This window comes from Ostrinia furnacalis, unplaced genomic scaffold (assembly GCF_004193835.3).
Source record: "Ostrinia furnacalis isolate ACB-3 unplaced genomic scaffold, ASM419383v2 OfSCF7532, whole genome shotgun sequence".
NCBI lineage: Eukaryota > Metazoa > Arthropoda > Insecta > Lepidoptera > Crambidae > Ostrinia > Ostrinia furnacalis.
In genome coordinates this window covers 467124-480842 of record NW_021137771.1, presented here as the reverse complement: position 1 = coordinate 480842, position 13719 = coordinate 467124, and the positions used below count along the sequence as shown (strand labels likewise).

The 13719-nt window shown below is 36.7% G+C and overlaps 2 protein-coding genes across 2 annotated transcripts; both read left to right on the top strand.

The window, feature by feature from the left end:
- The first annotated feature begins 7579 nt into the window (after window positions 1–7579).
- LOC114365025 (lipase 3-like) lies at window positions 7580–8890 on the top strand. The gene has a single exon (XM_028321446.1). The coding sequence runs from the start codon at window positions 7580–7582 to the stop codon at window positions 8888–8890; it is 1311 nt and encodes a 436-aa protein (XP_028177247.1).
- Window positions 8891–11680: 2790 nt separating this feature from the next.
- On the top strand, window positions 11681–12789 carry LOC114365024 (lipase 3-like). The gene is made up of 3 exons (XM_028321445.1): window positions 11681–12188; window positions 12510–12669; window positions 12768–12789. The coding sequence occupies exons 1-3, from the start codon at window positions 11681–11683 to the stop codon at window positions 12787–12789; spliced, it is 690 nt and encodes a 229-aa protein (XP_028177246.1).
- The last annotated feature ends 930 nt before the right edge of the window (window positions 12790–13719 follow it).

The window sequence follows — 13719 nt, the reverse complement described above, 5'->3', positions numbered from 1 at the left end:
AGTTATCAAAACAAAACAAATAAACTTTTCGTGTTTGCAAAATATTAACATGACAGGCTTTTGACACCAAACATTCAAACATTTCGCACCACAGAGAAAAAGTTTTTAAAGCATCGACGAAAAGAGGATTGTCAAATCAATCCAAATATTTTTTTACGATAGGAAAAAACAAAAACAGCTCTACCTCTACAGCAATAATATGATTTATCATTTAAATGAACTGAAGTTCATATTAAAAACGTTCAGTCTATAAGCTTATTAAACTTAATAATAATGACTCTTCTCATTTCACGGGAATAATATTCTGAATACATTGTTCAAATCTCCATTATAGTAAAGGCAGCGTCTGAGTGTGCATTTATACCTCATTTTGTTTATTAGTACCTACCTAAATAACAGATACCTATTTCCCTGTTGTAAGGTCTATATCCAAAATAACAATTTTACATCATGAAATATTTCCAAATTAAATCCTTAACAGCTTTATAACACGGTGTTATTTAAAAACTTTTGCCACTCAATGACGTTATCTAGCCTTCCCAACACATTCGATTAGCAAACTTCCATCTCGAACATACTTACGTAGGGTAATATCGCCTTTTTAGTCCACCTAAATATTTAAGTCTGTTTGGACTATTTGGACGATCACACCTTAAAAAAAGTGGAAAATACTCAGGAGTGACATATGCAATACACCCAGATATTAAAAAAGGCTTCCGGTTTTTATTAGCGTGTTGGTATAGGTAATTATTTTCCACTGTACTTAAAATTAAAGACATTTTCTTTTTTGTAACATTAAATACTTATATAAGTATGTTACATTTTTTTATCTTAGAAAGTTTATTTTTGTTACAGAGGCAGGTATTTTATGATGAACAGATTTGTATACTATCTTGACGTAATTATTACATCCTGTAAGAAACTTTAAGGCTGAGTTGCACCATCTTACTTTAACTTTGACAAACGTCACAAATCTGTCACTCTATACAAAAAGCACCGGTTATTGTTATTGTTACGGTTAAAATAAGATGGTACAACTCAGCTCTGGTCTTCACTTAACTCAAATAAATAAATAAAAATTATTCATAGGTAGGTACCTATTTCAGGAAAGGTCCTTCGTGGGTACACGGACATAAAAATGCGTCATGACCTTAAAGCGTCGCATTACGACAGGCGCTCGGTCGCTCAGAATTGGATTTATTTACCTATGTCCATCTATCCCCAGGCAATGTCGGGGGCTTGAATGATATTCATTAGCCAGCTCATATACGTGCCCGCGCTCAAGGCAATCAGATTGCAATGGACAGTCGTAACTAAAAGCAGCGTAAAGGCAGCGAGAATCTCAGATGTCCATGTAAATTAATTTTAGTTAGTGGAGTTAGGCATGCATTGAATATTCTGATTAGGAAAGATACAGTAGGGGACAAATGAAGCAATATACGGGAAAACATGTTGCTCTACCTACTACGAGTACGCGGAATTTCTGAGGTGTCTAAGCATTTAGCTTCAGGTATTATAATACGGTTATTGCATTTGTATATTTATGACCTAATACTATACTTGACACCTGGGTACATTTGTAAGGTTAAGATGGACTGCATAGTGCATGCCAAACTTATGAAGAAAAGTGTGAATAAGCAACTTCCAGTGCGCGAGTCCGACTTCTAATCAACACTTTCAGAGCTTACAAAAAGGTTTCCAAAATCTAAGTTGGTTTTTAGAAAACAGACAAATACACAGCTTTTTTCATAATTAAGTACGTCTTTGCACAGATTTATAGCAAGAGACAAAATATCTTTCAGGGCAGTTGAAAATGCATTTTCGTACAGTTTGCATCCTTTGAAACTTTGATTGGAAGCAGCGGAAAGTACTGAATAATTTTTCATTTAAGTTTGTAGTAGACATTACTCTGTGCTGTGAAAAAATAAAAATCGACGACGGTTCCAAAATAGACGGCTAAAAGTGAAAAATACTGTAACTTGTGGAATAATTTACTCCTTAAATTGTTAAAGTACCGGCTATAATATTAAATCTATTGACACCATATTCATTAGTCAGATTTATACTTTAGGAGTAGGAACTATAAAGGGACATCGTAAATACAAACATCACATATAGGCAATAACTTAAAAGCATAACCCTTCCTTTTGCCTTCGTAGTCAGGTAAAAATTTAAAAAGAATATTTGACTAAAGTCGCGTTTATACAGATAAGACGGTGTTATTTGGCGTTTTGCAATTGGATTCAATATTTGTTATTTGCAGTTGTGCATTCATTCTGAACCCTTTGAATTGCACCTCACGTATACATTCCCGCTCCGCTCTGCGATTGATTTTAAAATTGTTGTGTGTCAGACTGTAAAATCTTTTGTTATTCACATAATCCAATACCAGTATGAAGCTTTGACGTTCTCGAAGCCTTTTTAGTAGAAAAGAAAACGACTGACATCTAAATATATAAAAGGAGAAACTGACTGACTGACTGACAGATCAACGCATAGCCTAATCGGCTAAACGTAGGCACTTGAAATTTGGAAGGGACGTAGTTTAGGTACCGTAGAGGTGCACTAAGAAAGGAATTCCCGAAATTACCACGGGAACGGGAATTAGCGGAAAAATACTTAAAATAACGGGAGTTAACCGCTGAAGATAGATGAAGGGGGTAAAACGGGATCCACGCGTACGAAGTCGCGGGCGGCCGCTAGCTATCATCTATCTATCTATATAAATAAAAATGAATTGATGTTCGTTAGTCTGATTATAACTCGAGAACGACTGGGCCGATTGAGCTGATTTTGGTTTTAAAATGTTTGTCGTAGTCCAGGTCTAAACGGTGAGTAAATACGCGCGCGACATTGTTTTTCTGTGACAGACATAATTCCATGCGGGCGAAGCCGCGGGCGGAAAGCTAGTTTTAAATTTAATATTGCTGCACCTTGCCCTTGATGAACCTCCACGTACATGATGAAGTTTTAATTATTTACAATGATTGACTTTCCATTTTCCATCCAATACTTAATTTTAATATTGAAATTTTCATTTTAAAGTAGAGTTGATAAAATAAATTTTCAAGAACCATAGGTATTAATAATGGTCGCCTACATACCTACTGAAAAGTTTTGTCATAGTCCATGTGAGAAGCCATATACATTTAAATGTGGCGAGGTCCATTCGGAAAAAACAATGCTTTTTTCAGCTAAAAGTTTACCCTGACGTGCTTATCTAATACTTGGATATTGGAAACTGATAACTATTCATTAGTATAATGACATTTGACTGAATGCCACTGTTCCGAGTAAATTCCAATACGTAGCGTAAGCTCAATACTGTAATCTAATAAATCAACCGTCATCGTTTAATCACGTAGTTTCTAGTAGCTGTTCCATTTCATTACGCTACCTGTATCAGGCAGATAATCTCAATGCAATACGAGATTATACATGCAACAGAAACGTTGATGTATTCAATTATGAAGCACACACGCAGAGGATCGTGCACTGATATAATTTAGATGTGAATTTAATCTGTGCAACGGTAGGCAGACATTATTAATTTACCAGGAATGAACCGTCCAGCCCCCCTGCTCTTCAATTCGATTTGTCTGAGGCTTGGGTTTCATGATCTGGCAAAGTGACACTGACGTGTTCGTGTGTGAGCCTTAATTCAACGGGATAAGGAACATTACACGCGTGAGCCACAAAATAGTGAGCGCTCCGACTGGCCGCACAGCAGCCACCGGATCAAATTCTCAATAGCTGAATGGCTGTTACTTCAAAGACCGTTAACATGATGGTAGCGTTTCTGCATACTAGCTCAATGACAATGCCTAATACAATCACGATTATAACAAAGGTGAAAATTATTTTTACCCTAACTACTCTCTAATTTAATTTAATTTAATTTATAACAATTGATAACTTTGAAATTATAATTAGACATCAAACAAAAACTGAGTAGAACCTACAATTTTTTTCATTCAAGACTGGTTTTACAGAGTGCGCAATTTTTCTACCAAAAAAGTAATAACTCGAGAGGAAACAAAATAGGGTGCAATAGCGCGGAGGAAGAGAATGCTAATTAAATTTAATTCTCAAAGGTGCTCTTTTAATTAAATCTTAGCACCGGCTTAGGATCTATTTTGATATCCATTTTGCTATCATGCTACGTTAGTTAAATTAGACGCTAGTATGTCTGAATTTGTGATACGATTGTAATAACATAGACGCTTGCGTTACCTGTTTCGACATACAAGCATTTATGTGAATGCAAGACTGTAAGCAGCTTAAAATCTATGTTGCGAATATGTTGTTAGTAACGAGGAGGTTCAAAGGGAAGACACGTTGATGCAGTTCTCCGTATCATGTTAATTAATTAATTTAATATCTTTTACTTGATGCAGCAAAACTTTGCTGCTTTGTGTCCGGCTTATCTTTCATGTCTCATATCAATATCTACAGTAAAGTCGCTTCATTTACATTAGTGGAGTTCTTTATCCACGTACGTCGGTTCACAAATTAATTACTCCTTTGTGATGACAAATATTATTAATTAATGCAAAAGCTGTCGCTATGAGAATCGTAATTCACGGAGTGTGATAAAATTTTCGTTATTTAAATTCACATTAATGAATATATTGTGACAATGATCGCTGTTGCATGATACCTACAATTATGAAAATAATGAAATAATATTCATACAGTCCGTTTCGTTTCGTTTCAGCCAAATGACGTCCACTGCTGGACAAAGGCCTCCCCCAAGGTTTTCCACAATGAACGGTCCTGCGCTGCCCGCATCCAGGCTCTTCCCGCGACCTTTACCAGATCGTCGGTCCACCTAGTAGGAGGCCTGCCCACGCTACGTTTTCCAGCCCGTGGTCGCCACTCGAGAACTTTCCTGCCCCAACGGCCATCGTCTCTACGAGCTATGTGCCCCGCCCACTGCCACTTGATTTTAGCAATTCTGCGAGCTATGTCGGTTACTTTGGTTCTCCTACGGATCTCCTCATTTCTGATTCGATCACGCAGGGAAACTCCGAGCATAGCCCGCTCCATCGCCCTTTGGGTGACCTTGAGCCTTCTTATGAGGCCCATAGTAAGCGACCACGTTTCGGATCCATATGTCAACACTGGCAACACACACTGCTCGAAGACTTTCGTCTTGAGACACTGCGGTATTTCGGACATGAGTATATGGCGAAGCTTCCCGAACGCTGCCCATCCGAGTTGGATTCGACGATTGACCTCTTTCTCGAAGTTGGACCTACCTAACTGGACTGTTTGTCCCAGGTATACATAATTGTCGACAACTTCGAGTGTAGAGTCTCCAACCTTCAGAGGAGTGGGTGCAACACGGACATTAGACATGATTTTTGTCTTGTCCATGTTCATTCTGAGGCCCACTTGTTGAGAGGCTCTACTGAGCTCAAAAACAGTCCGTTTAAATTAACATTATTTTGTCTGTCAGTGTAAATTAACATTTTTGAATATTGAAAAGTTGGTCGTTAATGAATTTAATTTATTTAATAATTTATTATTTTAATTACCTACTTCTAGCTGCGACTTTGCTTGCCCACTATAGTTAGTCACAATAAGAAGTATAAAAATGTTAATACTTCTTATTGTGAAATTGTTGACCACCAGTATAACTTCGTCTCCTATTTCCTCCTTTTTATGATTTATTGTTCCTAAGAAGTTCCTAAAACTTGAACCTACCAAAACTTTATTTTACATATTCAAAGGTTTGAAAAAATCTCGTCGGTTCACCGTGTCCACAAGTCAAACAATATCCAGTCAGAGAGCTAGTGGAATTGAGACCCGAATCATTTATAAATGGGGGTGACTGGGCGGCGATATAGGAGGGGAAAGGTGCCGAACTGCATTTTGCATGAGCTCTGTCGGTTGGCCGATCTACCTCATTTCTCTCCACTACATATATCTGATCGTTTTATTGTTATTATTTTTAGGGGCTGTTATTGAACTGTGAGTTAGTCTGTAAGAACTACTCTTCCGTTTAAGCGAAAGACATTATTATTATATTTTTGACTTGTTTTGTTTATACATAGGTACCTACTTACTTAATTTCAGAAGGAGGTGATCTTTTCAACAAATTAAAATCACTACTACAATAGACAGTTTGACACCATACCCCAATAATTCGAAACCACAACTGTTTTAAAAAGACCCTTCATTCTGGTCTTAAAAACTTAATTTATTTTAAATTACCTGTAAATTACGATTTTTGTTCGCATTGTAATTGAAAAAAGTTGTTTAATTGAGTTGACAAAATAGTGACGTCACTTGCTTGTAGTGCCATACAAAATCTATGGGAGAGTTTCGTTTTGACAGTTTTAAAAAGTACGTCAATTGACTGTGGTGTCAACATGTCTATTGACATTCACTTTGTAGGTTCTCTAAAATATACCTAATTATTGGAAGGTAAAAAAAAAACCTTTAGAATAGTTATTATCGAATTATAAGTAGGTATACGCCTTGTTGTACTCTCAACGAAAGTACTTATCCTTACTCATACATAAAATTTACCATAAAAGTAATTACTTATCGTACTTCCTCATTGCAACATAGCAAAACACTTTAAGATATTCAACTCTTACGTTTGTTTGAAACGCATGAATATAAAGAAAGATTAATTTTAACATTATACGATTTGATTTCCTCAAATCAAAACCACAATCCTACGTTCACATTCGCTTTCATTATGTATCAATCACGTATTCCTATATTTAATTCATAACGACGTAGCAGCACTACTACGACATAAAGGATGAAAGTGGTCATAACATAGAAAATAATCCAGCCGAAATACAGTTTAGTGGCTATATCGCGAGCTGTGAGTGACCCAGGGCTTCCTGAATGCTTGCTTCAGAATTAGGGTGAATTTTTTATGAAGACGCAGGTAGGGAGGCGGGAAGGCGGAGTCGCCTGCCCGGTCTGCATATTGCATTAGATTTAAATTGTTTACGTCGTTAAGAAAGAAAGTTCTCCTCAACTGTTCAAGGCGCAGAAAAGTTCTTGGGATGTTTAATTTTTCCGCATAATCGTATGGGAATTGTTGTGACCTTCTTTTTTAATTTCGAAAGTAACTTTGAAATACAACGACAGTAAATCAAATTGTCGAACAACGTAACGTACTTTCTTGTTTACGGTTGGGAAATGCTTCTAGATTGATTAATATAATAGGAGCTATGGGCATGTTGTAATAGTATTGTTTTGTTACTATTCCATTGATTTAGAAGGCATACGACTGCTATCAAAATGTTTGCACGCACTTCCTTTGAGTGATTGCGTCGGCAAATGTAATCATTGTCTTTTCTTTTATGTAAGTGATGTTTTGACTACTCTATTGTTCATTTTAGTAAATAATATTGCTAACACTTGTCATAACAGAGAAATGACACCGCTTGATGCTTGCATCAGTGTAGACCGGGAAGTGAAAGTGAGCACAAGCCTGATAATGAAAATTTTTACTATATTAATTGTTACATTTCTATACCATAATCATAATGTGCGTTGTCATGACTTTTTCAGAGTAATGACTGTGAAGTTCAATGATTTTACAAGAATCATGTCCAATAGTTTTGATGGGCTATTTTCTAAAGTGAAAAACATCTTTGTCCCGCGAGTCCGAGATGCTCAGAAATCGATAGAACAATACATTTTAGAAGAAAGAATTAAGCAAGCTTTCAATGATTTTGTTGAGAAAACTGCAGCTGATGCGGATACTGAAAGTCCTGAATATGCCAGCATGAAGTCCGAACCAACAGCATTGATGTCTACACCGCAGCTGGCTACCATACATGGAAGAAGAATTGAATCCCATGTCATCAAGACAAGAGACGGGTATCTGTTAACGTTGCATCGAATATTAAGTAAACACAACCAAAATGACACAAAATTTAGTAATGAAACCATTTTACTACACCACGGTCTTCTTGGCAGCTCAGCTGACTGGATACTTTTAGGGCCGGAAAAATCGTTACCATACATTCTAAGTGACGCTGGTTACGATGTATGGATGACCAATGCCAGAGGTAATTACTATTCCAGAGGTCATAAGTCAAAACCTGTGAATTCACGGTCATACTGGAGGTTCACATTTCAAGAAATGGGCGAATACGACCTGCCCGCCGCCATTGACTATGTTCGAACCTTAAAAAATTCTACCAAGAAAATAAATTATGTTGGCCATTCCATGGGTGCTACAGCATTATTGGTGCTGCTATCAACTGCTCCGCGTTACAACCAGTACTTACGAATCGGGATATTGTTGGCACCGTTGGCATTTATGTCCAATATCCAAGGTCCACTAAAAATTCTTACGAGTATGTCGACCGATCCTCCCGATCAATTGCTTAAAGCCATCGGCGACACAGAGTTCGTGCCATCCAGGAAGATCCCGAAAATGATGGCATCAAAATTTTGTAAAGGAGCAAATATTTACTGCAGCAATCCGTTGCTTTTTTTGACGGGCAGTATACCCGAACAGGAGCCGCAGGATGCAAGCTTCATGGCCAGATTGTTGTACCACGTGCCCGCCGGGGGATCAACTGACACCATAATGCATTACGGACAGCTTGTCAAGAGCGGGAAGTTCCATAGATTTGGTCGGGTTAAGTCTGAATTTCCATTGAACCAAGTTAAGCTCCCGATTGCTATGTTCAGTTCGAGCACCGACTGGCTCGCTACAGTTCCTGACGTCCTGAGGCTGTACTTTAGTATTTCAAACCCTATTGACCATTACGTAATCCGTGGTCAGAACCTGAGCCATACCGAATTCGTTTGGGGGTCCGAAGCTAACGTATTGGTGTTCCCGAAACTGATGGATTACTTAGAAAATGGTTTGAATGTTAATTTTGTTAAAGCGAACGAGGTTTGAACTGATGAATGACAATAGATCGTACAATATTGTAACCATTTAAAGATGTACAGCATTATTTGTTTTTTATTGTATTCCCCTTCTTAATAATATTCCCAAATATAAATACAAAATCAATACGTAGGTGAAACTTAATACTGTGCATTTCAAATAAAATATGGCCTAGTTTACCACCACTGAGAGAGAACACAAATAGTAGTAGGTATCATACAATCTAATACATAATGAGAAGTACTGTTAATAAGAAAGTTTAGCTAAAAAGGCATAAATTGGCACACATCTACAATTCATTAAGGAGACTCCAAATAAGCCACACTCGCATCACCAATCTCATCAAACGACAAAACTTTTAGTTACGTCCATTTTAGATTAATCTTAGTAAGTTTTGTAATAAATGTCCAACTTTGTTTGACGTGCGCTCTTTACTGCTAGTAAAAGCAAACTTCTGTTTATGATTTTGGGAACGACCCCTAAAGATAAATGACCAATGTACGTGCTCTGAGGTAAAGCTTGAAAAAATAAACAAATATATCAGACTCTAAAAGAAAGCGTACCTCAATTTCACAAATAAGCGCTCTGTAAAGAACGAAGTAAAACGGAAAAATCTTAGCACAATTCCCACCTTAAAGCATTTTGCTCTTCCTTTATGGATAAAGAAAAACAACATCTACTATTATATCGCTCTAGAATAGGTCCCGGCAAAACTTCACTCAACTTTATACAAATCAGCTTTTGTTCATTGACAATACAAAGAAAACCAACCACCAATGGAATGAGGCAGACATTGTGGAAAGGAACAAAATAATAAAAAAACGGGGGAATAATTTGCAAAACAGATTTGCATTTATTCCACTTGGAGAACATTAGTCGGGCCACATTGTTTTACTTAAACTGCTTTATTTTAATTTCCTGCATGAAAGAATTCTAATGCAAATAGAGTTTAAAACGCAGAATGATATTAAATCCATTGTTCAATAAAACGACTGTTTTCATATTCAAAGAAGGATAGGGGTTTGAGTAAATTAGTCTGTGAACTCTAGGTGTGTACGTGCGAAACCAACAACTTGTAGATAGGTATTTATTTATTTATTTAAAACTTTAACCTCGTAAGACCGAAGAGTAAATTTTGTCNTTACGAGGTTAATGCCAAAATTGAACATAAGGCAAACTTAATGCTCTAAAGCATTCTCGACCAGGTATCTACTATGTTAGTAAATATGGCTTCGTGTGGGTTTTGCACATATTATATCCAGTGTCAAGTACAAAAATAAACTTATCTAACATTAACAATTCAAGTACTCGTAAAAACGTTTTACTTAATTAAACGGGACTATTCCCACCTCTCGTTCCCACCACTGCAACTTCTGTGTAGCCACTAGCCAGGATCTACAGCTTGACCGCCATAAAAACTCAACCAATGAAGGGCAAGTTATGAAGCGGATGACAGGTGACAAACAAAGGTTTAAAACCTTAAGAAAAGATTATGCACCACGGACAATAAATATCAATTAAGGGGGCCTATTTCTATTATTATTTTAATGAGTGATAGATGTTTAATCCCCCCGTTCTCCTTGACTTGAAAGTAGTACTGAAGTAAAGTAGTAATACTGAAATAAAGTACTGACACCACCCGCAAACTTGGTGAGAGAATTTGAAGTAGGGGTAGGGCGTTGAACTGTTTTGGGCATAAATTGCCCTCATACATTTTCACGAAAAAATCAATGGTTATTAATCACACCATTATCCGCCTAAACACTTTCAAAATTTGTTTTGATGTTATGAATTTTGTGGTTTCTTAGGTACATCTGAAAATGTATCGGAACACCATGTTCGCCTTAGATATTGGGCATTGGGACCTGGGCATTATAACAAGTCAATGTCTATCTGCTTTTTGCTTGATTACATACAAGCAATCATTTTCAATGCTGTAGGCCAAAGTTGAGAAATTGGACCAAAATAGCTCAATGTTCTTTAAACAGCTGAATAAAAACACTAACAATTAATTAAAAAAAGCGACAATGGCCCAACGGTGAAGGTGTTGGATTGGCTGACTTGAGAAACGAGGAATGATGGTTCGCCGCCACTGGACTAGTGGTGAACCCACTCGTAACACAAGCATAAATTTAGCTTAGCAGGAGAGGTACACGGGACTAGTAATGGTTTAAAAAAATACTGAATGAGAGAAATTGGAGTTCAGAGAGCAAGTTAGGCCTCATTAAGCTTGAAACCTGAATTGAGATCGTATTTGTTACAATCCTAGAAGAAAACTAGCGAAAATGATTTAGTGTTTTCATCACACAGCATAATATTATCATTTAGATTATAACATTATTTAAGTTAGCAAGCGTAAAAACATCCTGCACCCATGGAGAATGAGAAATGCCTAGATTTATGTGCGTGAGTAAGTCTATGAGTCTATCATTCACATAACATGAATAGACAATAGCTATTTAATAGTGTATTTTATTAACAAAGAACATTGTTTTATTAGATATTTAAAATATTGTCATCTATGGACCTACTCTAGGTCAGTGATTAATAATATAAAATACCTGCGAACATTTTCCGGCATATAAATTGGACACTATACGAGTGAGCAGTCTGATTCAGATTTCAACAGCAATGTGGTTAATTTTTATACTTTTAATTTCTAGTGCCAATACCGAAGACAATGCAAATGGCGCCTGCATGGAACAACAATTTCGAGGAGCAGTGGAGCGTGCAGGAGGCGGTCTGGTTTCGTCTTTCGAAAAATTCAGAAATGAAGTAGAATCATTTTTTAAAGCAAACATGAAACAGATGGAACGCAGGAGAGTGACAATAAAGAAGGCATTTTTCAAATTCATCAATGAAGCCTTTGCTGACGATATTCCCGCCAAATTAAACACAACTGTCATGAGCCATGAAGAAAACTCTGAAGCTGGTGTTCTAATGGAAGAATTAGTGAAATCACATGGCTACAAAGCAGAAAGTCATGCAGTGGTGACCACAGACGACTATGTATTGATTGTTCACAGGATATTGCCACCCACCCTTAATGAGTCTGCAACAAAAAGTGGTATAGTTTTGTTGCACCATGGTCTTTTTGGTAGCTCCGAAGATTGGGTATTACTAGGACCAAAGAAATCCCTTCCCTATTTACTGGTTAATGCTCATTACGATGTTTGGCTGACTAATGCAAGAGGAAACAAATACTCGAAAGCACATATGAGTCGAACAATGACTGATGATGAATTTTGGAACTTTTCCTGGCATGAGATTGGGCAGTTTGATCTATCAGCAGTAATTGACTACATACGTGAACAAAACGATAAAGATCAACCTTTGCACTACGTTGGGCATTCGATGGGAGCTACAGCACTTTTAGCACTTTTGACGACTTATCCTACTTACAACCAGGTCTTAAAATCGGCTGTTCTGTTAGCTCCTTTAGCATTCATGTATGAAGTGAAAGGACCAATACGACTTCTCGCTGAATTTTATAATCAAAACACGTTTGTGTCATTAAAATTTTTAGGTGCACATGATTTCGCTCCACTGGAATACTTTCCAAGGAATTTCATTGAAAAATTTTGCAAAGGTACTAAAATTATGTGCTTAAATCCTTTATTATTATTAGCAAATGGAGGACGAGAGATAGCAAATAAAACTCTAAGACAAAACATTTTGAATCGTGTGCCAGCAGGAGGGTCAATGAAAACTATAATTCATTATATCCAGCTTGTGAAAAGTGGTCAATTTCAAATGTTTGATATGGGTAGATCGCAGAATTTGAAAAAGTATGGGAGAGTGGCGCCTCCAATATACCGTTTGAACGATGTTACATTACCAGTGGCTATATTTTCATCTTCAGATGATTGGTTATCAACAATTCCAGATATTCAGAGTTTGTTATCTAATATACTGAACCCTGTTATACACCATGTAATCAAAAGACATGAATTCAGTCACACCGACTTTGTATGGGCAGAAGACGCAGATGTATTGGTTTACTACCTCATTTTAGACGTATTGAAACAAATAACTGAGGGAAGAAATGATAAAAATATGTAACAATAATACCATTAAAATTATTTATTTCGATTAATGAGTTTGACTATAAACCCTTATAAACTCTACCAAAGTAAATAGCTATTGAAACCTAATGTTATTGGTATTTTAATATTTTTAGTGTCATTTAATAATATTAATTAAATCATAAGCAGATAACTTTTTAAATAACAGAAAAATCATTGTCTCAGATGGGTGCAATTCTAATTTCAAAGTAAACCACAATGTTTTATTTTATATTTTATACACACCTTTTTTCGAAGACTGCAATGAGTGACTTAAACGACAGTCCATTTTTTCACCTCTCCAGAGACCGATTGAAGTTCTTTCCATGGCGCAGCACGACTTGTGCGATAGCCATGGCGAAAAAAGGGGTGCGGTGAAAGGTAATGATACAAAATAAAAGAAAAAGATACGAAAAACTGAGAAAAAGGTATAAAAGTGCAAAAAATTATTACCCCTTGTTTGTGTGCATATTTTTATTATGCGATAAATTAAATTAATAGAAGTTGAACTGAGTTGAACTTTCTGTGTCATTTTATTTTATCTAAATAACATTAAAGGTACATAAAATTATAGCTTGTGCTACCTGACAGACACGCTATCAGTGAGCGTCAGCTGCAGGTTTTTACCGCGCTATAGCTTAGGAGCGGAGCAGACGGGCTACTTTTTGCGGATGCATCGATGTTTTTGTTATTACACAAATTACTAGTAGTCCCGTTAGCCCCTCGTACTAAGCTAAAGTATGCTTGTATCACGAGTGAGCTCACCAAGTGACT